The 27,672-nt window shown below is 50.8% G+C and overlaps 1 protein-coding gene across 6 annotated transcripts in view; it reads left to right on the top strand.

Moving 5' to 3' along the window:
• The first annotated feature begins 1,814 nt into the window (after positions 1-1,814).
• The window catches only part of AFAP1L2 (actin filament associated protein 1 like 2), a 96,476-nt gene continuing 70,618 nt past the window's right edge, over positions 1,815-27,672 (top strand). For 4 of the 6 annotated variants that reach the window (XM_059398653.1, XM_059398652.1, XM_059398651.1 and 1 more), the window contains exon 1: positions 1,815-1,924. In XM_059398653.1, coding sequence (XP_059254636.1) covers positions 1,909-1,924 — 16 coding nt within the window. In that variant the 5' untranslated portion in view covers positions 1,815-1,908. Of the gene's footprint in view, positions 1,925-1,982; positions 2,048-7,528; positions 7,557-27,672 lie in introns of those variants that run through there. The other 2 variants (XM_059398654.1, XM_059398655.1) reach the window with 2 other exon arrangements.

The following is a 27,672-nucleotide window of genomic DNA, read 5'->3' as shown; positions in this document are numbered from 1 at the left end:
CACTCAGCCTCCCACTCACGCCCCCAGGGGACCGGGGCACTGTCACTTTCCAGGGCTGCCCAGTCCTTTGGTTTTCAGATGACTCAGTCTTTTGGGGCCTCAAAGGGGGCTTTGCACCCACCTTCCCAGCCTCACTGTTTTCCACTCCCTGCTTCACCCTTGTGGCATTGGTGACAGAGAATTGTGATCCTCAAGTAGCTCACTTCCCTGCCTCTGTCCCCGCTGTCCTGTCTGCCTGGAAGGCTGCCCTCATGCTACCTCTCCTGTCGCCCCACTAGCTCCATCTCATCTTGTAAGACTCGCTCAGGCATCTCCTCCTCCGAGGATTGACAAGGCTTCCTGGGCTGGTTGAGCCCCCTCCCCTGGGGGTCCCAGAGTCCCTTGTGCTTTTATCAGAGCACCCGCCTGACTGCGTTTACCTTGTTCCCCTGTCCCTGTGCTCCACAAGCTGGTAACAGACAGCCTGGCCATGAGTGTCTGCAAAGCTTTGTGAGCGGATGTCTGGAAGCAGCAGACCTGGGTTTGAAGCCTGCTCTGTTTCTGGTTTTGCTTTGTTGCTGTTGCTTTTTCGCTGTGTGACTTTGGGCAAGTTGTCTAATCTCTGTAAACGTTGGTTTCTTCAACTACATGACAGAAATAATAATAATAATCCCCGCCTCACAAGATGACTGGGAAAAAGAGAGGCCGTGCCTGCAGCAGCCCTAAGTGCCAGGCGGGCGTGTGGGGAGGACTGCACGGAGGTTAGCCGCTAGTACGACTAAGAATATTTCTAAGACTGCCTGGGCAGAAGGTCTCCAAAAATCAGAGCTAACTCTGCTGTTCCTAGAAGAATGAAGAAATCTCTTAGAAAATTCCAACAACAAATCTTCCTTAATGTTCCTTCAAGAAAGGGGGTCGGGGGACGTGCTGAAAAACCCAGGCATCCTGCAGGAACCATAATTGAGATTATGAAGTGAAAATCAAGAAGTTTAAAGGAAAACCTGGATCTCCTTTGGGGGCGGGTGCGGTTGCGAGACAGGAGGCACAGACGGCAAAAGGTAAAGGACAGAAGTGTGGCGCTCAGTGTCCCGGCGCGGGGTGGAGTTAGAAACGAGTGAGCGAGCTCCTACCAAGCAGATGCCACCCCTGGGGCGGTCAGGTGCTCCCGGACTTGTCCAGACGGCTCTAGGAATTCGACTGCTCACGAGAGCCTAGAACAACCGCTCCCCGGGACCGTGGGTCCGCGGAGATGGCAGCAAGCAGACATTTTCTGACTCCCTGATGTGTGTGTTGCGACCGGCGGCGCGACGACCGCCCAGAACGGTTGCTGCAGGGCTGGAGCGATTCCCAAGGAACGCGGGCAGGCGCGGGGAAAGGGCTCGGGAGCCCCCACCTTCATCGCCCTGTCGCCTCTCGGGGAAGCCAAGGCATTAGGGCGCCGGGAGACGGGAGCCAGGCGCTCTAGGCCCGCCTCTGCCTCCCGGGTTCGACCTCAGTCTCCTCCTCCGGGCAGTGGGTTTGCAGCCCGGCGTTTGGAAGAGCGGCTCTCATAGGCCCGCCCGCGCCCCCCCCCCCCCCGAACCCCCCCCCCCCCCCCCCCCCGGGTTCGGGCACAGTCGAGCCTCCCGCCCTCCTGCCGCCCCCGGGTCCGGGACGAGAAGGAGCCGCCAGGCGGCCGCGGGCGGACGGCAGGGCCCGGGACGCGCACGGAGCTGAGCGCCGCGGGGCTCGGCGGCGGAGTTCCCCCGCGGGGGCGGTGCGCCGGGCGGGGACGGGGTCCGAGAGCCCCGGGCGCGGCCGGCGCGCCTGGAGGTCCGGCGGCGAGCGTGACCTCACGGGGAGGGGCCAGCGCGGCGGCCGGGGCGCGGAGCCGAGCGCCGAGAGCGCAGTGCGGGAGCCGAGCGGCCGGGAGCGCACGCCGCGGCCCCGATGGAGCGGTACAAAGGTGAGGGCGCGGGTCCCGGCGCGGCGCGCACGCACCGGCGGCTCCGGCCGCACGGCGCGGGCGAGGAGGGCTGGGGCTAGCGGGGGCGGCACTGCTGGCGCTTCGCGTCCCGTCGGGACTCAGGTGAGCAGAGCCGGCGGCGCCCGCCCGGCCCGGAGCTGGGCCGCAGACCGGGGCGACGACGGCGCGGCGGACCGGGCGAGTGGGCTTCTAGGTGGCGGCTACGGCCCGGGCTCTCGGACCCTCCCGGGCGCAGAGGGCGGGGGTCGGCGTGGAAGGCTTCCCACCTGTTAGAGGAGGGAGGGTGCGCCCGGCGACCTATCTCTAACGCCCCGGCCGCCCCGGAAAGATGCCGAAGCCAAGGAGGCCCCGAGTGAGTTCAGAACCGCGCCGCGCCGCTTGGGGGCAAAGGAGCAAGTCGTTGGGTCGTCGGGCCCGGGCGCCTGTCGGAGGGGAGGGCTGCCCGCGGGCGCCGGCGACCAGGCTGAGCGGAGGGTGCCCTTGGGCGGTGGGGTGGGCGCGGAGCTCCGCTCCCGCTGGGTCCGGCTGCCCCAGTCCTGCGGCCGCTCCGGTAGCCGTTTCTGTGCGGGTCCTTCGCTCTTGCATCTCCGGGCAGCGGTCGGGCCAAGTGGAGGGCGGGGGGCCGAACGGGGATGCCCGGCAGGTGGAGCGCGCTGAGGCGTCCCGGCCCGAGGGCTCAGCTCCGTGCGCAGCTGGAGCAAGTTTTAGATTTGGCCGAGGGCTGGGATCCTGGCCAAACCGCGGTGGGCGGACCGGCCCGGGTCGTGCCCGCTCCCCGGCTCGCGCCGGTGCCGGGAACCCCGGGGCCGGGGTCTAAAGGATTAAAGATCTTTCGGAAAGAGGGTTTAAAGAGCGGCCCCTTAAGCGGGGTGTTGCGGACGCCCCCTGCCCCCTTCTCATTTGGGAAAGTCTTTTGCACTTCCTTGCCCTGGACTCGTCCCTGCCAAACCTGCGAGAGGAAATACTGTTTCTATATTTATTTTCCCCTGGGAGAGGGTGATAAAGGAGAATGCTCAGATTCCCAAGGAATCTCATTCCTGGTGGTTTCTCATTTCTGAGACTGCCTTAAAGGAATCTTCTGGGACCGGCTTGAGTTCCCTAAACGAGTCGTGTCTGTTGATTTTTCCCACTGCTTTTTCTCATCTGGGTCACCTGGTTGCAGGTGAGGGCGAAAGGTTTACATTCTAGGCAGCACTTCATGCAGAGGGAAAGGGTCTTTGTCAAGAGCACGGGAAGCCGACTGGGGGGACCGGGTTAAATTGCTTGGCAACCTTTGGTTTCTTTCTTTAAACCCTCCCTGGAGCGCCTCTCTCGTTTCTAAGGGGGTGTATTCTTTTTTCATCCCAGATTCTGCTGAGATCATGTCAGTTTTGTGCTGGGATGATTGAATGCGCCCTTATGTGGTCTCAGACACTGGAGGAAGCCACAGCCCCTCGCCTCCTAAAATGGCAGTTTGCTACTCCCTCTCCCACTCTGTCTGCACCTCCACCCTTTGGGAAGGACCCTCAGGGGGAATTCAGGACTTGTGCGGGAAGTGGTGGCCTCTGAGGTCCCTCTGAACTCAGGGGGTGCCCTTTCTGAATTGGGAAGTGAGGGAGTTCTGGCTCCGGTTTGAAGGGCCGGGGTAAAAGCTGCTTTCTCAAAGGAGCATATTAATCCAAGGGAGGGCAAATTATAACATGGAGGGGATGTTCTTTCTAAATGCCCATTATTATCAGAAGCTGTTTGTATTAATAGCTTTTGGCCCTTGACCTAAGAAAGTCTTCTTAGTTATCTTTTTCTCTTGGGAGTTTAAAATCCTCCCTCCCTGGAATATCAGTTAGGGGATTTTTGCCAACTGAAGGAAACTTAGTTTCCATTTCAGAGTGTTTATGTTTTTGGTAACACATGTATCTGCCTCATCATTTTGCAGTAAATCAGAGAGTGATAAGTGGATACATTTGAGAATTATCTGGATTGCAGAAGCTAATCCAACGCATCTTTTCCTGTTTGATTGGAGAGGGAGTCTTCAAAGACTCACCAGTGAATGCTGGTGTTTACTAACTACAGGGTTCAGCTGTGGAATTTAGGGGACCCCCCCATCCCAGGAATTTAGAAGTCCCCATTCTTTTGAGAAGCTTGTGTTTTGAAAAACTTGTGTTTTGAACTCTCATTGAATTGAAAAGTTGATCTGTGCATAGTGAAGCCCCTGGGCCCAGTCTCTGATTAATCAAGGCAGCTGTAACTGGCATCTGTCAGTTTTCTCTTGCTCATCAGAGATTGAAGCTATCTCTGTTTTGTTTTTGTTTTTGTTTTTGTTTTTTATAGTCAGATGTTTATTTACCCACTGAAACTGCACAGCTCGACCTTTTTTTTTTTTTTTAATAGAAGCTGTCTGTTTTTAAGGTAAGATTAAATAATTATGGAATGACTAGGTATCTTTTTAACAACAAAATAAAACAGAAAAGCAAGATTTACCTGGGCTTTTAGAACATACAAAAATTATAATGAAGAATTCTCATTTGTGCCACTTTAAAATTTCGTTACCGAAATGCCCCGTGCTATGTTTCTAAATTCCCGATTTTGAGCTCTCCCAGATAGGTAGAATGCCTCATTGTTGTGTTCAAATTCTCAAAAAAAAAAAAAATTTTTTTTTTTTTAATTTGTAAGTCTTATAAAGCAGTTGATGTAGGAGAAATTGTCTTCCATGTTCCCTAGCTGGTGTTACATACTGTCTATCTTCCGATACTACTGATCCTTTTTGGATGCAGAGCTGATTTTTCCATTGTTACATGGGATGTAAAGGGAGGTCTGGAGCTAGAGTGGTTGGGATATCACCCTCTGTCTAACATAGAAACATTTCCAGACTTTTCCCCCATCCCACCAAAGGCATTGTGTTAGATAGCCATGGCTCTCTCAAGCAAAAGCAAGGGGTAGGGTGGTGAGAGACTACATAGGGGTGTCTTCCCAGAGAGATGGAGCTTTTATAAGAGTTCGCATAAAAAGTGTTGGTGGGGTTGCTGTTTCTTGTGGGTGCATCTCTTTGGTGTGGTATAAGCAGTGCCAGCATCTCCAGGGTCCCTTGAAAAGCCTCCCATCCTTGGGTGTTTACATATTTATGACTCTCATAAGAGCGCCCTTGGACTGCTGTGTCCATTGGCTGAACTCACACCATGTGGTCAAGGATTCTGGTTCCTGCTGCTCTTCCAGCTGGTGAGTGTGTTCGGGGCCAAATGTGACTGACCTACTATCTGTGGATTGCACTTGGACCGACCCCACGGAAGCTTCCTGAATTTGCATCACACTTGGATCTGAGCAGTCATGGTTGAGCTATTCACTTTAATTTGGATCACAGTAATTGGTCGAAGGTGTCATCATTCTTTTTCTGTTTTCGTTTGTTTGCTTCCAAGTCAGATCACCCCATTCCCAGGAGAGGGCACTTTGTTCTAAGGTACTGCAAAGTAGAGATGAGCCAGTAAAAATTCTTGAAAGCCTCACCTGGGAAGGCTGCGATCTGTGGTCAGGAAAGGTCTGGGAAAAAAACAAAACAATAACAAAAACAAAAAACAAAAAACAAAACAAAAACAACCAAGAGAGATGGGCAGATTGATCATTCATTTCAGAGGAATCATCAGATTCAGGAGTTCAGGTTTTTCCCTACTGAAACTGTACCTCAGGCTGTGCTCCATAACCTTAGCCACATATGGGAACCATCAGGGGACTTAAAAGAAAACAAACAGGGATCTGTAGAGCCCACTCAAGACCTTCTGATTCAGTTGGTATAGGGGTGCTGCTTAGGTCTTCAGGTGCTCTGATGTGCAGCCCAAATTGAGAATCCCTGAGAAAAGATACATAGTCATTTATCCACCTTCTTCACCTGGAAAATTAAAAGCAAGGGGGGAGTAAGACTGATAACCCCTCCGTACTCCTGTGAATGTGCCGTAACCAAATCTCTGGTACCTGCAGAAATCTACTGAGATTCCCCTGAAGCCATCCTAGGCTTTAAAGGCCGTGAGAATACTACTTCAGAACCATCTCAAAAGGTTGCTGCACAATCCTAAGTTCAGGGTTTACTCATGCTTGGACTTGACCCTGAACCCTTCTGACTTTGAAGCTCCTTGTGTGGCAGTGGAATGGTCTGAAACAAACACTGAGGGGTCCCTTCTGGTGCTGAAGGGCCAGGCTGGGTGACGGCGGGAATTCTGCTGTGGACCCTTTCCCTCTTCTGAAGGGGTAGGAGCTCTGGGAACTGGGCTGGAGCCAAGCGCAATTAATGGGCCAGGAGGGGCCAAGAAGCTTCAAAGCTGAGGAAGCTGTGCCAGTTTTCTTGCAAATCCTTTTAATGATGGGAAATATTTCTCTAAAGACTTCTGTCATTTTTGGGGAAGGGAGACTTTCCCCCGGCTGAGAGAGGATGGCACATCTGCCCAGGCCCAGGCAGAAGCAAAAGGCAGAGCAGTTGTGGCGTGATGAGGAAAGCTGTGGCTTGGGAACAGGGAAACCCACACCCTCGTTTCCAGGTACGAAGCACTGAGCTCTCCGGTCCTCAGTTTCCCCATCTAGCAAACAGCCTCCAGAGTTGGTCTATCCTGACTTTCCAAGCGCTCTTCAATGCCGGGTGCTCTGTGGTCACTGCGGAATCTTTGGTGGAGAATGTTCCTGGAGGAGAGGGAAAGGAGGGAGGGAATGCGGATAGCCCAACAAAGGTCAGTTTAGGGTTGTGATTCTTATAAATAAAACTGGTTTCCTGGCGAGAGCCAAGAGCAGCAGACAGTGGGAAAGAGACGTCCATTGGCCATGTGAGGAATTTGTTTCTCAAGGACTTCTGTGTGAACACGTCTCCAGAGATCGCTAGTGAAGGCCAGAGCCACCCTCCGAAACACAGGATTGTTCAGTCCCATTTGACAGACAGGTCAGCTGAGGTCTGAAGAGATGAAACAACAGCTTAAAGTCAAACAGGATGCCACATCCCTGAGAACTGAGTTTCTGAAGGGCTGGATTCCTGTTCTACTAAGAGCAAGGGTTTATTTAGAAAGAAGTACTCAAAGCAATTCCAGACCACTTCCTTCTCTGTGTCCCTCAAGCCACAAAGGGACCAGCTGCCCAGTGAAACTCTGCTCAATCTTCAGGACCCAGTCCACATGCCTCCTCTTCCATGAAGCCTCCCCTGATTCCCTCTGTGTTCCTGTGCTACTTGAGGTACAATCATCCACGCCTGGTACATCATAGGTACTCAGCAAAAATATCTGTTGAATTAATGTCACGTCTTAACTGTTTCCTCCCTTACGTCAAATCCCTTCAAGACCGAAATCTTGTCTCTCTCCTCCCAGTGTCCCTCCCCTTCAGCCCCTGGTGCGCCCCCAGCACCTGGGTCCTCCGAGGCATAACTGGGGCATGAGTGAGTGAATGATCCCAGGCAACGGGAGCTCATATTCTCTGATGCTCGGCTCGCAAGAGCAGACCTGGTTCCCAGAGGGAAATGAAGCAGTCTCTCAAAGCCCCATCTCATGAGTGGAGACAAGCCCACAGCGGTGGCCCTTGGCTTTCCCGACTTGAGCCTTATTTCTGTCTGTTCCAGCCCAGGGGTGTTGCTGTCTGCTGGTACAGAGAAGGATCCTGCAGGTTTCTGCTTGTGAGTATGAGCCTGCCTGTGCTCTCTGCAGCAGCTCCCCTGGCCTCCAGCGTTCCCAAGGGTGCAGACCTGGCCCTGCCCAAGCTCTGGACCGAGGGCTAAGGGATCTTGTGGAGCTGGGCGCTGGCCTGGGCACTCTGGGGCTCGGGCTTCTAATCTGGCCTTTGCCACTAACTCGCTGTGCGACCTTGGGCAAGTCACTTAATCTCTCTGGGCCTTGTTTCCTCACCTGTACAAGTGAGGATAATGATTACTAACCTGCCTTCCAGGCTGCTTGGTGGAATCAATGGTAAGAGCTACTGGAGCAGGGGCAGCGTCACACTAATCCAGGGAGTGGCCAGCCGAGGCCTCTAGGACAGGATTGTGACCCCACCAATTCCCGCCTTCTCGTGTGTGTACTGAGGGGCGATCCTCTGTTAATTTGGGCACCAGCCATGTCCATCACATGCTTTTCCAAGCTTTTGGGAGCTCAGAGTTGGGGAAGCTCTGCCTGTTCTCAGGTAAACTAGCCTCTGTGTATCTCTCCCGAGTCAGCTGGAAAGGGCGTGGGCACAGAACTGCTCATTTTCAAGCCTTGTATTGTGTGTGGCCTTGCCTGACTTTTCTTTGATGTCTTGGTAAGTTTATATAGGAGAAACCCTTTAATTCTAACAAGAACTTCAAGCTGCTTATATTCATTTTCTATTTCTTGGCTCTCACCTTCTCCCTAGTTAGTCTCCACATGGAAAACCCCACTGGGCGGGAGGAGCAAGGAGAAGGTATAGAAAAGGAGGAGCTGGCCTTACCCTGGGCATATTAAACTGGACAGGAGCAAACCCCGAATGAGCCCAGAGCACCTTCATGCCCCGTGTCTGTGCGCGTCCCATACCAGGGAGGCCTGGGGTGGGCACCGGCACCAACAGGAGCCCTGCTCTGCTGTTTTCCCAGCACACCCCTGCGTGCCCCTCTCGCTTCCGCCACCCCCTGCTGGGGCCTTCAAAGACAGCTGCAGGCCTGTCGGAGCGTGAGCTCTGTGCCAGCGCTCGGCCCCAGCAGGTAGCACTTTGGCCTTCTGCCGGCGAGGAGACCGAGGGAGGACAGTCGGCTGTTAGCTCAGAGCGAGCATCCTGCCTCTCATCTGAGCAGGGCACCTGTGCAGCCCTGCCCTCGGAGGTGGCTGTCCCAAGGAGAGTGGCCAACTATCCTGGTTTGTCTGGGACTTCCCTGGTTTTGCCCCTGAAAGCCCCAAATCCCAGGAAATCCCATAGTTCTGGGCAGACGAAGCCGGGAGGTCACCCTGTTCCCAGGCCTCTGCTTTTTATTAAAAGGCCCGAAATCAAGAATTTGGTTCCCCCATAGCAAAGATGAGCTGCAGCCAGTCGTTTCATGTCCTTGGCAAGAAAGTAAAAGTCCCAAGCTTGAAAACCAACAGCTCGTACCTAAGGTCCATCCGCATGTGCTGAGTGAGAGAAGCCAAGCTTGAAAATCTTCCGCACTGTGGGATTCCATTTATGTGACCTTCTGGAGAAGGCAAAATTAGAGGGAAAGAAAACCAGTCTGTCACTGCCAGGGCTGAGGGAAGGGGTTGACCACAAGAAGGTATGTGGGATGTTTTGGGAATGACTGAAATCTTTATGGCTCAGCTCTCGGTGGTGGAAGTGGCTCCACAGTTCAGGTGTTTGTGAAAACTTGTGTGTAACGTGCTGGGCATTCTCCCCTCACCTTCCCGCCGTGTGTAAATTATACCTCCAGGAAACTGACTTTAAAACAAACCCTTGTGGGGCCCCTGGGCGGCTCAGGTGGTTAAGTGTCTGACTCTTGATATCAGCTCAGGTCACAATCTCAGAGTCGTGAGATCGATTCCCCACGCCGCTCCTCATTGGGGAGTCTGCTTGTCCCTCTCCCTCTGTTTCTCCCTAGTCGCATAGGCACACATTTTCTCTCTCTCTCTCTCTCTCTCTAAAATAAACAAAATCTTAAACATAAATAAGACAAACCCTAGCAGTTTGGAGTGCCGTGGCTTAAAATGAAAGATCTGTTGAGTGTCCGTTGGCCATCTCAGGTCGTGACTAGAATCTGAGGGCTCTGTGTTTTCCTGTTGGCAGTGATCTGGGGGGGAACAGCAGAAGGGAGTGTAGAATTTTGGTAGGAAACAAAAAGACTGACTGCTTGACAGCATCCTGAATGCAGGAGACTTGGCCAGGAGGCCCAGACATGCGAGGGTGGAAGCTCTCCCTCTGTTTAGAGAGAAGGAAAAATCATTGTCCTAAAACCCAGGCAGCAGATGAACCCAAGAGGGTCATGGAATTGTGAAGCATTCGCTCCGGGCTCCCACCCTGGGAACTCCGCCGCTACACACATGGATCTAATGTATTGAATCTGGCAGCCTTCCTGCAAGTCTTTTTTTTTTTTCCCCTCCCCTCACCAATAAAGTCGTTGAATTGGAATTGAGTACCCAAGTCTGTGCCATAATTACTTCCTGGCTGACTTTTTGTTTTCTGGAAGTCCTGCTTGTCTATGCTAGTTAACGATTTTGAGGCAGGGAGAACCCATGATTTAGCAAAATAACGCGCCTAGTTCTATATGATGTAAGGGATCCGTCCTCTTGGTTCCAGACAGGGAAAGTCTCCCAGTCGAGGGCAGCGTCACCAGCCCTTGTGGCACCGGTCCAGGAGATGGGGTGTGGCATTCCACGGGAATGGAAGAGTATCACTCTAGTGGTCCTAATGGAGTCCAAAGACCTTGGTGGTTTCCATTTTTTGTTTGTTTGTTTAACCAAAACCCATGTTGAATTGGCTTGTTCTTTAGATACACTGCATCTGGGTCTACGCCCTGGGGAGCTGAACCCGTGTCTTCTCATCTTTCTTAAATACAGCGTGTTGAAAGGGTGTGGGACTTCCATCCTTGAGAACAATCTGGGCCTAGATCACATTCATCCATGGGTTACATAGGAGAGTTTCCCACGCACGACTCTTCTTACACATATATCTAAGTCAGTAGTGGCTCAAAAAGGCCGGTCTGTTTCACCTGTCCTTAAGGCACTCAGGAAGAATTGCCGAGGCGGTCCTTGGTTCTAATTGTCTCTGCTTTGTTGGGGGCGGGGGGGGGGGGGGCTGAAGGGGGAGGGAAAGATGCAGGAAAAGCATTTTGTACGTCTTCGTAGCGAAATGTCCCTGATGCATTGGTCAGGCCTCGCTTATCGTGGGTTCAACTAGGAAAGGCCAGGACAGGGGCAGCCCAAGAGTCCACTGGCTAGTCTGAGTATGAGAATGGGAAGGCTGCAGAGGAGAGGCTAGGAAGGCTGGGTGGGGGCAATTCCAGAGGATTCCTTACCTGGGCTGCATGGGGGCAATTCCAGAGGATTCCTTACCTGGGCCGCAGAGGTTGCCTCCCCCTCCCCAGGGCTGCGCCAGCACGCAGGCATCCTTCTGCGTCGTGAGGATGATCTTAGCCTCCTGCGAGTGGGAGCCCTGCCATTTCCTTCTGTCCTCCACCCTCTTCTTTTTTTTCTCCCCCAGTTTTTACACAACAGGATTTATTCATGTTGACTGTATTCAAGTCCCCAGCTGGGGGGGAGAAAAAGAGATTGTGTTGAATGAGCTTATTGTTTGGAGATTTCACTGACTTCTTTTATTTAATACCCACGGCCCTGGAACATATTGAGCTGATTTACTAAAATTCAAATATGGTCCTTTGGGAAGGAACTCTGCGAGGGTGCTGGGCACCCCTGCTATCAGGGCTGGGACCTGTTGGGTAGTGACTTTGCTTGGGACATCTTCTCTTCATCTTTATGGTCTTGGGCCCCCAAGGGGTGGATACATTCTGGGTTACAATCCCAGGCTCCTCATGAGCTTGAGATGGTCACCAGCCTACCGCCCTTTGCACTGGCTGGCCTTTTGCAGCCTTCTCTCTAGCACAAGTGGAGGGTAGGAAAGGCGGCGGGGCATGTGGCAGATCTTGGGCTGAAGTGGCAAGCGTCAGACAGCCTCACACACCCACCACTCGGATGCCCAATGCAGTGTGGCCGGTCCATGATGGTCCTGGGAGAGTTGGATTGTGTGCCTTTTCTCGCATGCTTTAGAGACGGGGTCCCCGCAGTCGTACTACGGAAATGGTGGCCAAGCATGCGGGTGTAGGATGGTCTTGTCCAGTTGTCTGTACGGCGGCAACATGGCCGCCCCGTGATGGCGCCTGGTGTCTGGAGCTCTCTGGGATCTCCTGACAGAGCGGCTGCTGCAAGTACTTGAGCTGGCGGGGGCTCGTGGCCCACTGGGGACTGGGGGAACCCATCTCCGGTTCAAGTTCGCAGCATCACAGATGCCCTTGACGTGAGCCTGTGGCAGATGAGTTGGGTTCCTGACAGAACCATCCCAGGCAAATGCAAGCCTGAGGTGCTCCCAGCCCCCCCAGACTCGCTTCTGCTCCTGTGCGTGCAGAGTCCTCCCTCTCTCGCTCTCCCCCGCCCTCCCTGCTCCCCTTTCATTCCCTCATTCTCCCCTCTTGACTTTCTCCCACTTTCTTTTTTTTTTTCCTGCCACATCCGATATTCAGGTCTCCTGAGTCTTGAGTTTAGAAAAGGGATTCCCCCTGAGAACCCAAGGCCAGAAAGACCCAGAAAGAGTGAGCGCTCTCCCGCCACCCCCCTTGACCCCAGATCTCTAGTACTGTCAGACTTTCATTTCTAGTAGCCATGGCTAGAATCCTAGGCCTCCCCGGGAGGAGCCCATGACCTCAGAGTCAGGGTGGGGAAAGCGGGCCCTGTTTTCAGCCAAAGGAGCATCTCATTCTCTCCTGGCAGAGTGGCCAGAGTGAGGCTCTGTTCAGCATAGCCCCTGGTGTTTCCTCAGGCCCTAGAAAGTGTCGTTCCGTATGGCCTGACGCAAAGAAGGCCGCCTTCTCCAAGCCTCCTGGCCCACGCCATTGGCTCCCCCGGGACCTTGCCGGCCATCCCGGCTGGCCCGTGCGGGTCATACCACAGTGACTCGATTCCCAGGAAAGAGCATCGTTAGCCTCGATGCGCGGGTCCTTAAACAGCCCTGGGACCTGCTAACCTCCTAGGGGTGGAGGCTCGTCCCCGCGCCACCCCAGGCTCCCTGGCGGTGAGCATCAGAGAGGGGCCCAGCGTCCGCACCGAGGGAGCATGAGAACACTGCCACGGTTTGGATAAAAGGTCCAAACATGAAGGCTCAACACTGATGAAAATCATTTTTTCCCATTGACCTCCTGGCTCCTCGGTGGGCAGGCGTCCATCCCCCGCCCATCTGTGGCTGGTTTGGTGTGTGTCATTGTAAACCCTCGGGCTGAGAGCAAGCAAGCCTCCGAGAGTTATGGGATCCAGGTGTCGCTCCCGGTTCCCTCAAAGGGGAGGGGGGAAGCCGTTCTGTTCTCAGAGGGAGAATTTAGTCTGCTGCTTTCGGGATCCTTCTGAAGCACCACTCCCTCCCCGGGCCCCACCCTCCATCTGGCCCCTCGGACTGAAGGAGGCTTTGGGACTCGAGTTCCCTGGTGAATCTCTTGGTGGTTTCTCTGACCCCAAGGGGGGGTGGTCCTCAGTGTGCCCAGGTTTGCAGGGAGGCACACGGATGTTGACAGAAGCACAGACCAGCGGCCCACGCTCTGTGCGTGTGAGAATCAGGGCCGGAGTGTGCGCTCAGGTCACACTCAGCCTCGGTTCTCCAGCTCAGCCCGGCTCCTGAGGCCCACGGGGCAGCTGACAGGTGTGTGTGTGGGGGGCTCTCATCCTCAGCGGGGGATGGGGGGGCACCAGAGTGTGGAGATGGTTTGGGGCACTTGACTTTCTCCCTCTCCACAGCAACAGAGTGGGGAGTCCTCTCCGAGCAACAGTGGTCACAGAGATTGTGTTGGAAAACGCCTTCAGTGCGTGGGAGGTCGTAGGGGACCCTGATCTGGGGGTCTGGCTTCCTCCCCTGCTGGCGTTCTTGCCCTAAACCTACGTAGCTGGTGGGGCTGTGGTGACGGGGGAAGGGGCTGCTAAGAGTCTTCTCTTCACCCCCATCAGGCACGAGTGGGACGTGTGTGTGTGTGTGTGTGTGTGTGTGTGTGTGTGTACACTCGTGTCAGAGGAGAGAGGTGTCAGGTGACAATCAACCCCATTTTCTTGAAATTTCCTAAAGCTGTTAATGCCCTCCAAGGGTAAGATTGCTGTCTAACAATAAGATTTATTTTTCTGCCCTGGGGAGGCTGAGGCAGCCAGGAGAGAGCAAGTAAGAGTGCCAAGAGACTGTTCTGTTGGGGTGGCGTGACTTCCAGACTCCAGGCTTGTTTGTCAAGGCTCACTCAGCCTTGACAGCTTGACCCCTGGGAGCCTTTAACCCCTCACTGCATCGCGCACAGCCCTTTTCTGTGCTTTCGTACTTGGCGGCCGTGTGTTCGTTCATATGGATTCCTTCCCTGGCTGGAAAAAAATAAGGGCAGTCACGTGGCTTGTAATAAAATATTCTCTACAAATGGCTTTCTTTCCCCTTAAAAAATTTACCATCATTGAGTGTGAAAATGGTTTAGATTCAAGAGGAAACAGCTGGCTGGCAGAGATCCTGGTGGGGTCTTGGGTAAGATTCCGCTGTGTCACTAATGACTTTATTCGGTACATTTCCGGCACAAGCACACTTGGCAGTTGGGGAATTTTGTGGCTGAGAACTTTCATCAAGGCAAGAGCAGTGGCAGGAACAGCTCCCAGATGAGGCCAGGAAGGGAAGGCCTCATTTCATTCTGGACAACCCAGACCTGTCCAGGGGATGTCTTGTATCTGCCTTGGTCCTTTAATTTGAATGCTCACAAACCCTTGTCTTTCTAGAATGTTCTGTCTTTGGGTTTCTCTGAGATTTCAGTACATTGCCACTGTAGCTAAGATGAGACAAGATTTCTTAAGGCCCCTGAACCAGGCCCTCTTCTTTGAGTGCAGGTGGTGTCTAAGGCACCTTGCCAGTGCCTGTGGGGAGAGAGAGAGAGAGCAAGAGAGAGAGAGAGAGAGTGGTGCTATCCCCTCTGTTGCCCTGGAGAAAATCCGAGCTGCTTCTCTGCATGGCTGTTTCCTGTTTGTTCTAGCCTCTGTAGTCATTCGCACTTTGCTGTATGTCCCGGCCACACTGGATTACTTGTGGTTTTGCAGACTGGGCCTATGCATGTGCTGTTCTATTGGTCTGGATGTCCTCTCCTTGGAACTGCCTGCTAAGCTTATCTGTCAAGGCTGACTCAGCCCGGACCCCCTGAAGCCTTTAACTCCTCACTGCACCTGATACAATCCTCCATGGCCATGGTCATTGTGTCCACATTGTAGTTGATGGAACTTCTATATTCCTAGGAGGCTGTAAACTCTGGGAGGGTCAAAGCCATTATTCCTCCTTATGTCCATAGCACCTAAACCCATGGGTGTTGTGGGTGTTCAAGAAATTGGCATTGTGGGATTGAGAAGTGGTTGTCATCCTCAACTTTTCTGAGTTTGATTGTATGGAAGTTAGGGCTTCTGCTCACTAATGGACATCCTGGACAGAGTTAGCAGCTGACAAAAAGGAGAGAGAGCTTTACAGTATCCAAAACCCTCCAAGGATTAACATTTAGAACAGACAAAGGATTCCTGCAAATCAACCAGAACAAGGCAGAAATTGCAAAAGAAATAAAAACGAGTAAAGGATATGAATGGGAGATTATAAGTGAAGGCGGCTTCACAAAGCTAATGAGCATCTGAAGAAGTATGGGGCTCCTTTAGTCAGCAGAGACAAACCAATCAAAATGACCACCCAGAAGACTGACTGGAGAGAGGGAGGCTGAAGGCTACCTAGTATTCTCAGAACATGTGAAAATTTCTGCCTGGGTCTGCACAGAATGGATTTGGAGATGATCTTTGTAGCATTCTTTGTGGTGGTCGAGAATGGGAAGCCACCTTGGCATCTCTGGGGAGAGGTGGACAGGTGAACGATGATGGTGGGCGCCCATCTGAGTGAATCACCCACCCCAGAAGCAGTGGGTTGGCTATCCATCCAGCCCCATAGACAGTCCTTGAAGACCTAGTAGTGCCAAGTGAAAGGTAAGAAGCAGGGTAGGACATCTGACAATAGCATTTACAGCCATTAACAATTCCTATAGCGGACCCATGAAGCAGGATCACATACACACAAAAAGGTACCTATTAGAAAGTTCATCTTGGGGAGCGAGAAAAGGGATATAGGGATGAAAGGGAATTTGTAAGAGTTTGCCTATGGTGTGTTGTGGATACTGGAAGCCAGTCACAAATCTGACTTGAAGCAGAATGTGGCATAAGAAGGGCAACACCAGAAGCTCAAGAAGTTTCTGTGGAAAGAGGGAACGGGAGCTTCTCACTGCCGCCCCCATACCCGCCCCATGGGGAGGAGTCAACAGGGAGGTCACGTTCCTTATTCATTGCTAGACTGTTCAAGACCCTTTGCCCCTGAGGTGGTTATAACAGACCACCCTTCCATCGGATTCCAAGGCTTACCCTTTGTCAGAGTTGTAGTGGTGATGCCATTGTCATGAGGGAAGGGGATTCTTCTAACGCCCCCTTGGATAAGCGTGGGCTGGTAGAGTTGGCTTCTAAGAGTTGAGTATTTTTCAGTTGTCTCCAGCTACTCTGAGCACCTGAGTCCTTTTTAGGTCCTCACTGCTGAGGGCAGGTCATGGCCAGGAGCTTATGGCCAACAGTTATCAGATTGAGTAGATTGCTTTGGACTTGGATTTTGCCAGGACCTGACTGGAAGTGAAGTCATTAGACTCCATACAGCAGTTCATTTTTGCTCCCCTCCATCCAGGAGACCAGTATTCTCTCCAAATAGGGCATCCAAAGAAGATGAAATGCCTCTCCTGACCAGGGGTCTGTGTGATCTGGACAGAGACGGCCCCTGACATTGCTTGTTCCATCTCTGTTTCTACTTAAAATAATATTTTTCTGGAGGGGTGTGTGTGTGTGTGTGTGTGTTTTGTTTTGTTTTTGTCTTTTTGAGATTCAGGGCTTTAGGTAGTAAAGAGCCATTTGGACCAAGGAGAGCATCTCCTGCTTTTGCTTTTGCCCAGTGGTGTGCTCTGGGAAGCTTCTGGGCCAGGATAGGACTTGGATCTGCCCGGGTCTTCTCAGCGTGGATGGAAGAGCGAAATCTTTCCCCATGTGGCTCAGCAGGTGGGCAGCACATCCAACCATTGGTAAAACCAGGAACTAAATGCTTTCAGAAACGGAAAAACCCCTGAGGTTGGCTCTGCTGGTTTGACAGTTTCCCCACTGTTCTTTCTCATGCGCTGAAGTCACTTAGGGACCTATTTCTTCTCGCTGTTCTTTCTCCCACCTGTCCGTTGGCTGATGATGTTCATTTTCGGCCCCACATCTCTGGATCTGCATTCCCAATTCCTGGGTCCACTGGAATGTTGACACCTGAGTGATGGAACAATAAAGATCTCCACTTCTGTGAAGTTAGTGACCCCGCCAGGGTCCTTTCCAGATGAAAAGACTGCAGTTTTGCTGTGAACTTGCTCACATCCTTACATAGCCCCTTGGCATGGGGGAATTTGCAGGTGTTCATGAAATCGGTATCTTCTTGAGCTTCAGTATGTATCGGGTCTTGTTTTGGTGTTGAGATCAAGCTGGGTGCGCTATTAATGTGGCTTCTGTCCTCATGGAGTTTCTATTCCAGAAGAGGAAGGCAGACCACAAGTAAGCAAAGACAGTTGTTTTTTTTGTTTTGTTTTTAAGATTTTATTTCTTTATTTGCCAGGGAGAGTGCCCACAAGCCAGAGACGGAAGGGTTGGGGTTGGGTAAGCAGAGGGAGAAGCAGGCTCTCCACTGAGCTAGGAGCCTGGTGCGGGACTCAATTCCAGGACTCTCAGATCATGACCTGAGCTGAAGGCAAATGCTTAACCAACTAAGCCACCCAAGCATCCCAGCAAATACAGTTTTAAAAAAGGACAATTTCGGATAGTTGTAAGTAACACGAAAAACATAGCATATCATGAGAGGAATTCCAGGGGAGCTCCCCATATTAGCCAGGTGCTCAGGAAGAGTGTATCTGAGGAGATGGCATTGGAGTTGAGACCTTAATGAAGAGGAGGAGCCTGCTGGGTGGAGAACCAGGGTTGGGAGTTCCAGGTCCAGGGACCAGCAAGAGCAAAGGTAAAGCCACCGTGTGCTAGAATGGGGGTGGGAGTAGCTGGGAAGGGGCAGGGGCAGAGCTTGGTCAGCTATGGGGAAGGTGGAGAGAGATGTGATGGGAGAGCTGTGCCTGGAGCTCGGGTCTTATTTTCAGACCACCTTCCACGCAGGGACATTTTGCTTCCCAAGTACCCAGCCAGTGACCATGGCCTCTTCCAAATGCCTAGGTTATTAGCATGCGGACTACTTTGGATTCTAAACAGTCTTTTGTCCACAGGCAAAGTCCAAACGCATCGTAAAAGAATATTCTCCATCTTTTCTGAAGAGGTAGAGGTGGGACAGACCTGTTGCAGTTTCCCACACTTCACTGAAGGGGGTTCGGGGGTGGGATCGGGCGTGGAGTGCGCCCACAGAGCCACAACTCCTGGGTGGCGGATGTAGGACAATGGCCTGAGATCCCTGAATGATGTGGGACCATCATCTTTCCCACCAGGCAAAGCCAGGGAGGATCTTCTGAACCACCCATGTCTTTGCATTGCTTCTCCAAGGGGCACTCACTCCCTCACTGTTCACGCTGGAGGGAATATCAGGTTGAAAATTGCAGCATTTGTGCAGAACTCGTTCACAGCCAGTGTGGATTTCTGGGACCTTGGGCAATGACTAGCTATTTCTGAGTGTCTGTTCCTTTATATGAAAGGGACTTTGACCATTTACTGGGAGGTTTGTAGGGATTGAGTGAAATCTTTGACTTCGCGGTCGGTGGCACACACAGTCAGAGCAAGTGCTGGTGACTGGTGGTAGGTGGTGGTGAAACAAGACACTGACTTTGCCACGGATCCGCCATGTTCCTTTCTGATGCCTGAAACCTTTGCTTCCCATAATACTGCCTTTAAGGCTGCATGGGACAGGGAAGCGGTTTTGTGAGGGGCTGTTTCCTGTTTCTGAACCCATCAGTGTGAGAACACTGTGCCTTACAAGTCCTCTGTCCCCCCAGCCATCCCATCTAGAATAGTTGCTGCTCTACTCATGTGCCCAGCTTGTTGGAGGAGCCGTAGAAAGCTGTGCATATGAGTGTTTTGAAAGCTGGAAAGCACTGAACACATGTACAAGGTGATTGGCTCAGTGTCGGGTTGGGAATTGCATTGCAGACCAAGGGAAGTCCGTGGTGCTTTCCGAGGCATTGCTGTTTGCTCCAGTTTTCAACCTAGGGGTCTTCCCGGCTGGAGGACAGGCTCCATCGGTCATGGAAACCCAGCGCTGGGTGGAATCGTGCATCATGTTTGAGTTTGGCTGATGAAATGAGCAATTAGATGCGGGATCACAGTCAACTGAAGTGAGTCTCAAGAAGAGATTCAGGCGGGCTGGTCAGGTTCGTCTCACTCCTGTGGGCAGTGGGTCCTTCCCTGCCAGGGTGCTCACCCTAAGATGTGGCGGAGGCTAAGCCGTCTGCGTCCCAGGACTAGTGCCCACATGGCCTGGATACCCGTGGCAGCCCCACGAGAGCATCGGCTCAGAGACTAGTTGCTGCTCGGTGACTCCTCCCACGCTGCTCCTCTCCAGCCTGGCTATGGGGAGGAGCCTGGCCCTGGGCCCCAGGAAGCCCCAGTCTCCTGGCAGCTGCTGCCTGATGAGGGCTGGGCTGCTTGGGATGTCCTTGTCTTCCCTCTCCTGACTTCCTGCACTGCCTCTGTTTGGGGGAGACCCTTGCCCACCAACCCATCAGCCTTGGCTTTCTTCACCTTCCCTGGTCCGTAACCACTGTCTGCTTCATATCCAGTGGATCACTGAGAATCAAGAATGCTTATCAAAAATACTACTACCTTTTACTTTTTCTTTAGTGTCTGTTCTGTTTTTAACCTGTACAAATATCCCAGTGAGCTGTGTCAGAAGCGTTGTGACAGCTTTTTTCTTCATGGGGCGACTGAGGGCTTGAGCCTTTGGATGTCACTGTCCCACAGCTACTGAGTAGGAAATTGTTTCTCCCAGAAGGTGGGTTTGGCCCTGAGCCAGGGGCCAGCCTCACTGCCGGCCTCTGACTGTGACCGTGTGCCCAGGCTGGGCAGCGGTGTCCCTCCTTGGGCATTTATTCTCCCCATCTCAGTCAATCCCTAGAGACTTTGGAGGGATGGTGGTGAGAACCCACAGAACCGGCTCTCACCCTTCACCAGGCACCTGTAGCCTCCCGGGGGTGGTGGAATGCCTGGGAGTGTTCTGATTGGAAAGGCCTCCTAGAATCTCTCAGTGACATTCTTGGCATTGCTTCCTGGGGGAGAAGTCCCCTGCAGAATCAGGACTGGGCATGGGGGCGGGGAGGCAGGCATCCAGCAGTAAATATTATTATCCTTCTTCTGTGGACGGAGGAAATTGAAGCCAGACAGTGAGGCCGGAGGCAGCGCAAGCACAAGTTCACAGCCAGTGTGGTGGGGAACCAAACCCAGCTCCTATGGGCTTGATCACATTCTGCTGCCTGGTCTAGCCTGATCGAGCTAGACATGATCTCCATCCTGGATAGGAAGCCATGTTTAATCTGATGTTCAGTGGGGTGTGAGTCTACAGGCTGCAGTCCAGCCGGACACTCGGGGAGGCATTCACTTTGTTTCTGCCAATTCCCAGGAGTTTCTGTCCAGTTTCCCCTCTGCCTCTTATACGAGGCTTTGAGCTTTCACAAGTCAGTATGGAGTCTCTGCCCAGCGCTGCTGTGGGCACTCAGAGGGTGGAGAGAGGCGAGGCGCTGTCCCTAGCCTTATGGGCACTTCTCCCCGAGGGCCCGGAGGTGGGTGCCTAACCCCTGCCCAGGAGGCCTTGTTTGCTGTGTGCTCCTGTGCCGCTTTGCACACCGTGTGCTTAGGGGAACGAGTGTGGACTCTGACATGGCCAGGGGAAGGATAAACATTTTCCCCACTTCTCACCATTTGGAAGGAAAGGTATGTTAGGATGTTCTCACTTGGAAAGTAAATCTCACTGCAGGCAACAGTCAGCCACACGCCATTCGTGCCCAACAGCTGTCTCTCGTTTGCTGGCAAATGTTCCCAGTGATGAATGTCCTCCGTCCACAGTCACAGCCGTCCCTAAATGGAGGCTTTGGACAAGTGCAGGAGGAACAATGACCCTTCTCAGAGAGCTCTCAGCAGACGCTCCCAGTGAAGTTGGTTCATCACTTGGAGCTAGGTCAAGACCGTAGACAAGATGCCATTGATTCAGCAAGGAAGGCCCTCTAACAGCCGTGGATTTGGGCTGCAGGCAGCAAGAAGCCGGATGCATGGCTGCAGGGACAGGCCTCGAATTAGCAGAGTGACTGATTCCACTCTTCAAATACCATCTCTAGAAGTTGACCATTGGCGCGATGGCCCTTCTCCTTGATACATTTGCAAAGCCCTCCATGGTCATTCTAGGATCCCAGGTTTGGGAGGGCCTCGTGCTTCTCCGGCAGAGCATGTCGTCCTGCCCGCTGCTGTTGAAGCGGTGAGAGTGCTGGGCTAAGGGAGGTCAGGAGCCCAGCGGGGACCCGAACCCTGACTCCTGGCCTCAATCCACTTGCCTCCCTCTCCCCGTAACCAGGTGCGGGGAAAGGTGTAGAAAAACAGAAGATGAGCTGGCAAGGCAGGCAGAGCACGAGGCTGCTGCTGGGAGCCGGTATCTCTGCGCCGCCTGCCTCCGGCTGGGCACTCGCAAGGCCCCCTCCCGCCGGGTCCTGTGTCGGCTGTCCCCTCTCTGGTGTGCGTCTGTGGACTTCCTAGGACAAAGGTTCAAGATCAGACTTCCAAGCTGGCATGGCTCAACTGGGCAAACTCCGTTTTTCTCTCTCCTTGTTATTGTTCCTTTTCCAGGAAGGCACTTGGCATCATTGAGAATAACGCAGACAACGGCCACGCGTTATTTCTCTCTGGGAGGAGTTCAGTGCCGCAATTTCTCATGTATTTTTTATGGCAGAGGCCAACCTGCTTATTACAAAATATGCATCTGTGGCAGAAATTTGTAACCTGGAATGTGAAAATCCCTAGAATTCCACCATCGAGGATAATATCTGTCCAGGATCTGTTCATCCAAATATTTTTCTTCCTCTGCAAGCACTCTGTCCTTTTTTTTCCTTCTGTCCTGTCCTTCCGTTCCTTCTTCCTCTCCCCTCCCTTCTGTTCCTTTCCCTCAGCCTCCTTTCCAGCCTCAGGGGTATCAAGTTTTAAAAACCAAAAGCGAAAAAAGGAAAAAAAAAAAAAAAAAGCCCCGGTTTATCAAGTAGCCTTCAAAATGAGTCAGTGTACAAGCAGACCCGTGTGTATACAATTTCCTGCTTTCCCCAGACGGAACACGCGCACCAGGAACCTTTTTCTTTAACTTGAGGCTGTTTCTTGGAGCTCATTCCTGATAGATCTGCATTTTCTGTCCTGTGGCTCAGTATTTCCTGCACGTGGAGATGGCATAATCGTGGAGCATCACCTTTCTCGAAGGCCTTTGCTGTAACACACCAGGCCACCACGAATTTCCTGGCGGGGAGCTCATTTCAGACACCCAAAGGATTTCTGCAGCGTAAACTCTCCGGAAGGAGAATCACTGGGTTGAAGGGGCATGTGCATTTCTAGTTTGGTTCGATGTTGCCAGAATGTCCTTCTAGAAGTTGTGTCCTTTCCACTCTTATTAGCAGAGTGTCAGGATCTGTTTCCCTCCACTCCCTTCAACACAATGTGTTATTACATTTTGTCATCTTTGCCCATCAGAATGAACCAAGGTATTTCTGCAAGATTTCTCTTTTTTATGATACATGAAGTTGAGTGTCTTTTCACATGTTTAAAAGCCGTGAGTGTATGTGTGTTTGTGTGTGTGTACACACTCTGTTCATATGCATGATCTATTTTTCTGCTGGGTTGTTGGTCTTTTTATATGTTAAGGAGATTAACCCTTTTTATATGAGTTTCAAATCCCCACCCCCATATCCCCTCCCCACCAGTTTCTTGTCTTTCGAATTGCTTTTCTGTTTACTTTCCCAAAGTAGAATTTTTGTATGTGTGTGGTCAAATTTATCTCCGTGTATGGCTCTAGGTTTTTTTTTTTTTTTTTTTTTTTTAATACTTAGAAAGTCTCTCTCTCTACTTTAAAAAATCTTTTTCCTTTTTCTGCAAAAGAGCTTTATTGAGATACAAGTCACATACCTTAAAAGTCATCATTTAAAATGGACAGTTCAGTGGTTTTTAGTATATTCACAGATATGTGCAACTATGACCGCAGTTAATTTTAGAACTTCTCATCACCTCAGAAAGAAACCTTGTACCCTGCTACCCTTCATTCTCCGCTTGCACTTCCTTTACCCCCAGCCCCAAGCAAACACTAATCTACTTTCTGTCTCTCTAGACTTCTGTCTTCTGGATTTTCCTGTGGATGGAATCACGTAATATGTAGACTCGTGATTGGCTTCTTTTACTTGGCCTAATGTTCTCAAGGTTCTGCGTTGTCACATGCTATCTGTACTTTATTCTTTTTAATGGCCAAATAATATATCACTGTATGTGTAGGTATAGCTTTAACATCCCTTGTTCATCCATCCGTCCATCCATTGGTGGACATTTGTGTTGTTGGTACTGTCTGGCTCTTGTGAATGATGCCACCGTAAACATTTGCACACACATTTTTGTGTGGACATGGGTTTTTGTTTCTCTTGGGTATATACTTAGGAGTAGAATTTCTGGGTCATGTGGTAACTTGATGTTTAATCATTGGAAGACTTGCCAGACTGTTTTCCAAAGCAACTGCCTTCTTTTACGTTTCCACCAGCTATGTTTTCATCTAGTGCTTTTGTGATCTTATTTTTCAGGTTTTAAGTTTTTGAATAACCTGAAGGCCTTCAGAAGGTATGACTAGGGGTTAAATGTGTATTTCTCCAGATGGCTATTTCATTGTAACAACAGTGTTTTCCAATCTTTTCTTCTCAGGTTTTTTTTTTTCTCTTTAAATCATAAATCACTATATATACTATTCCACATACTGTAGCCTTTTCCGTGGATCTGTTTGTCCATTCATATAACATTGCCACAGTGCTTTAATTTTTGTAGTCTTGTGGCATGTTACCTCTTAATTTTTTAAAAACCCACACATCACGAGTATTTATTAAATCCTTATCTCTATATAGTAGAGTTAGATTGTATAGATCAAATCCAGCATTTCTTCCTGCCACCCAGAATCTTGTGGTAAATAGGAGTTCGCTCTCGTTGCCATACCCTCTCACAAACACATTACATGAATTATTTGGGTAGGTAGAGTTTTTCGTCCCCATCGTAGATATGACGAGACCAAGTCTTTGAGACCGACAACCCTGAGACAGAAAAAAGACAGACAGCATTGGCTTTCAAAAAGTTCAGGGTCAGGTGCTTTTGGGTGTCTGTCAATGGACAGACTCTCCAAAGCAACGTGGTGGGAAATTCCACCTATGGTCTCTCTGGCAGCCACTGTCTGCTCCCTCACAGTAGAATGACCAAGATGACTGAGCCCTCGGAGGAGAGGTCCACAGTTTGGAATGGAAGCCTCTTGAATATAACTTTGGTCAGTCTCCAACACTGACTTGTCATTGAGAACCCAGACAGTGAGGAGGTGGGGTTAGACTTTGGCTACATTCTCTTCCCAGATTGTGGGACTCAAGATCCCCGCCAGGGATGGAGCTGTTTTGTTCTGTTTGGTTTGGTCCCCCTCCGTTGCAAAAGGATAGCAGAAGTATTTGCCACATAAAACATACAAAGCCTCATAAAGTCTGAACCAATGAAATCATCATCTCTTCCCAGGCAGACTCACTCTCCTGACTTTGGCTGATTTCCACCCTCCAGGGAGCTGTAAGGCAAGGGAACCGATTTACTCGAGGAAGAGACCTACTTAACTTTCACTTTCTTAGACTTGATCAAACACTTGGGGTTTGGGGGCTATGGGATTAAGACAGCATGATGTGACTGCCCTTGCAAGTTTGGGCTTGTAGGAATGTGGGGCGAACCCATGAGTAACAAGAAGTCTCAAAAGATTTTGCCTGGACATGGCAATAAAAATGCAGTCAAAGTTGCCTCAGTGTTTTAAAACTTCCACTAAAGGAGAAAATGTCTTTTTCTCCTTCTTTCATCCCCCAAAGACATTCGTTTTATGGGAAACTCTTGGTAAAAATTTAACAATTCCACTGGGTAGGTGGGTGATGGTTGCTTACTTTTTATTGTGGGAAAATAGGCTTATTTAGGCTGGGTCAGGATGACCAGGTTTTGAAAATCCTGGTTTGGCGGACATCACCATTGCAGAGGAGCTGCTCTGGCTGGTGTAGCCCAACATCTGGTATGTGTCTTGGCCCAGGACAGGCCAGGGTCAGGTGCATCTTCATGGTTGGTGGCTGGGGCCCCTTAGACCAGTGATGTATTCTTGGTCCTCCATAGTGGCCAGAACATCCCTGTAGGCTTGGAGACCAAACTTCTTCCTCCATGGATCCTTTCTGGGGGACTTCTTGAACGGTAGGGTCTAGGGAAGCTGGAGAAGGCAGCCATTACTTTTCCTCTTCCAGGTTCTTAGCTTTGGTCTTTGGGGGCTAATTTAATTTCAGGCATCATCTTAGAAGCAGAGGTCTCTAACAATCTGGAAGAGGGTACATTTGAAGGAAAAGCAAGACAACATTGCTCTGTGGAGAGAGACTGTTGTCTGTGTGGAAATTGTAGTCAATCGTGTAAGAAGGTATTCATTTACATGCTACCTCTCCTGGTCTCTAGGGGTGGAATGAAGATAGTGACAACAGGTTTAATATTTATTCATAGAAAGCTTCTCAGCTTCCTCTGGGAAGGGCTCCGATTTTTTTTAATGTGTGTCCCAGTCTCTTCTGTATTCCATCCAGCTATGCCTGTAAGCCTCTAAGGCCGATTGGTACTCCTCTCACTGTGTTTTCCTGGCCCTTGGTTCATCGCTATCTTGCAGAATTGAAATTAAGGCATTTGAGGGCAGAAATGCATCTTATTCATTTAAGTATCTAGAAGAGTATGGGAGCTCAATAATTACTGAATAATTCCACTATCCCACTGAGGAAACCCAGTCACTGTTCTCTCCATTAACTGTTATTTTCCCAACTCAGTTCTGGAGCCGGCATTGACCACCGATGCAGAAGTTGTGTTCTCTTGATTGATATCTATGGCGTGTGTTAACAGTATCTGATAGAGCAGACAGTCCGGAGGTGCTAATGTCTTTCCTGTCCACCACACCTGGATGGGCATGACGATGGTTTCTTTCTGAAAAGCATGTCATTGTTCTCGGTTGGACTTCACCCAGGGTCATCTAGTTTACAAATTGTCTTCTGTGCCCTGTTTGATCCTTGCCTTGAGAGGATCCTCTTTGAAGAGTCTTGGGAAAGGAGTATCTCTGCTAGATTTTTCAGATAACCCATAAAAATACTCCATCTGCGTAGCTCATGTGTTAGCAAAGGTGAAGTTCCCAGCATCTCCTGTTTGGTTGTTCGAAGGTGTGTTTTAACTTGGAATGTCTGGGGATAGGATAGAGAGGGTAAGAGCAAATTAGTAAACTGCAGGCCAAAGGACATGTTTTCTCTGTGCACTAGGACCTTGACTTGTATAAGGCCCCATAGTGATATTTGAAAACACCAGGTTTTTCATTGGATTTGAGACAACAAAGTATGACTCGGCCCTTTGCCTTCCCCGTGTTGGGAAAGCAGGTGAAGGATGTGCCCAGCCCAGTCCCCTGGGGTTTCTCCACCATCTCCTTCCCACTGCTCCTGGCTCCTGGCTCCGTGGGTGGTGACTTCTGGGGAGGCCTGGAAGACCCACTGGTTTCTCAGTCTCTGGCTCATTCCTTCTGGGTGGTCTTTTATTCTTCCCATGCTTCTCTATTCTTAAGTCCTCGGTGTTTCTATCCCTTGGATAGTACTGAGGTTGTTGTGTGTGTTTTTAATTGAGTGTCGACAGTTCTGGATATAAGGAGTTCAGCCATCGCGTTATCGGGCCTGGATGTGCGGTGTTGTTTTAGCCTGTGTGATTGTTTCAAAATGCTCCTGCTTGTGGTTTTTGAGTTAGGTACGTTGCCCTAATCCTCTTCCAAGAGGAGCAATGATCACAGACACTCTTCGGTTCTGAGTAAGAGAAACTGCACAGTCCCTACCCTACGTTGAGAGAAATTCACATCTCTGGGATCCCATCAAGGGTCTTGACATGCCAGCCAGGTGCTACCCTGGCAGCAGCCGACAGGATTCGATTCTGTTAGCTGTTCCTTATCTTCTTTAAGCTGGAAGTCCTTAAGTATAGATACCCCTGCACTCGGTTTAGGCTCCCACTCACCCTCCCTCCCCCGCTCCACCTGACCTGAGCACAAGGCCAGGTTCACAGTTGAAGCTTTTCACAAGATGGTTTATTTCACAAGCCAGAGTGCTTACACAGCAGTGCACAGAGGCGGTCCTGCCTCTGGAAGACCTCACCATCTCTCAGACGGTTTAGTGTGTGTAATTCCTTTCAGGGGATGACTTTTTTTTAGGGGCGTGGGAGGAGCCGTGTTTGTTATCCCAGTTCCGATTTAAAATGTTTATGTTTGGTCTCTGTTAAACATTTAGGGGACTGAAATATGAAATCAGAACATTGAAGTCCCCTCTCTCTGTACGGGCCAGTGGCTTTCAAGCTAAGAACAGCTTTTGCTGATGAACATTGCAAGTCATTGGATGACAGAGAACAATAACTTCAAATCCCAATTAAGCAAAATGTTATTCCCTTCTAAAAAAGAAACATGTTCATTCTCATTGATTTGTATTGCAAAATATTGTGCTGGATTATTATTATATTGGATTTTGTCAATAGAAAATTGGTGAATGTATGTGTTTTCTCTTGTTATTCTAGTAGCTGTAGAATTCACTTTTTGCCTCCTGGGCTGCTCTAGAATGGAGGTCAGAAAACTTCTGTGAAGAGCACTTAGTAAATATTTTAGGGTTTGTGGCATATGGTCTGTATGGCAATGACTCAACTCTGCCACTGTAGTCTGTAAGCGGCCATACATGGTATGTAAACAAGTGGGGTGACTGTGTTCCA

Source organism: Mustela nigripes, chromosome 4, assembly GCF_022355385.1.
Source record: "Mustela nigripes isolate SB6536 chromosome 4, MUSNIG.SB6536, whole genome shotgun sequence".
Classification (NCBI taxonomy): domain Eukaryota; kingdom Metazoa; phylum Chordata; class Mammalia; order Carnivora; family Mustelidae; genus Mustela; species Mustela nigripes.
This window is presented reverse-complemented; position numbering and strand designations above follow the sequence as displayed.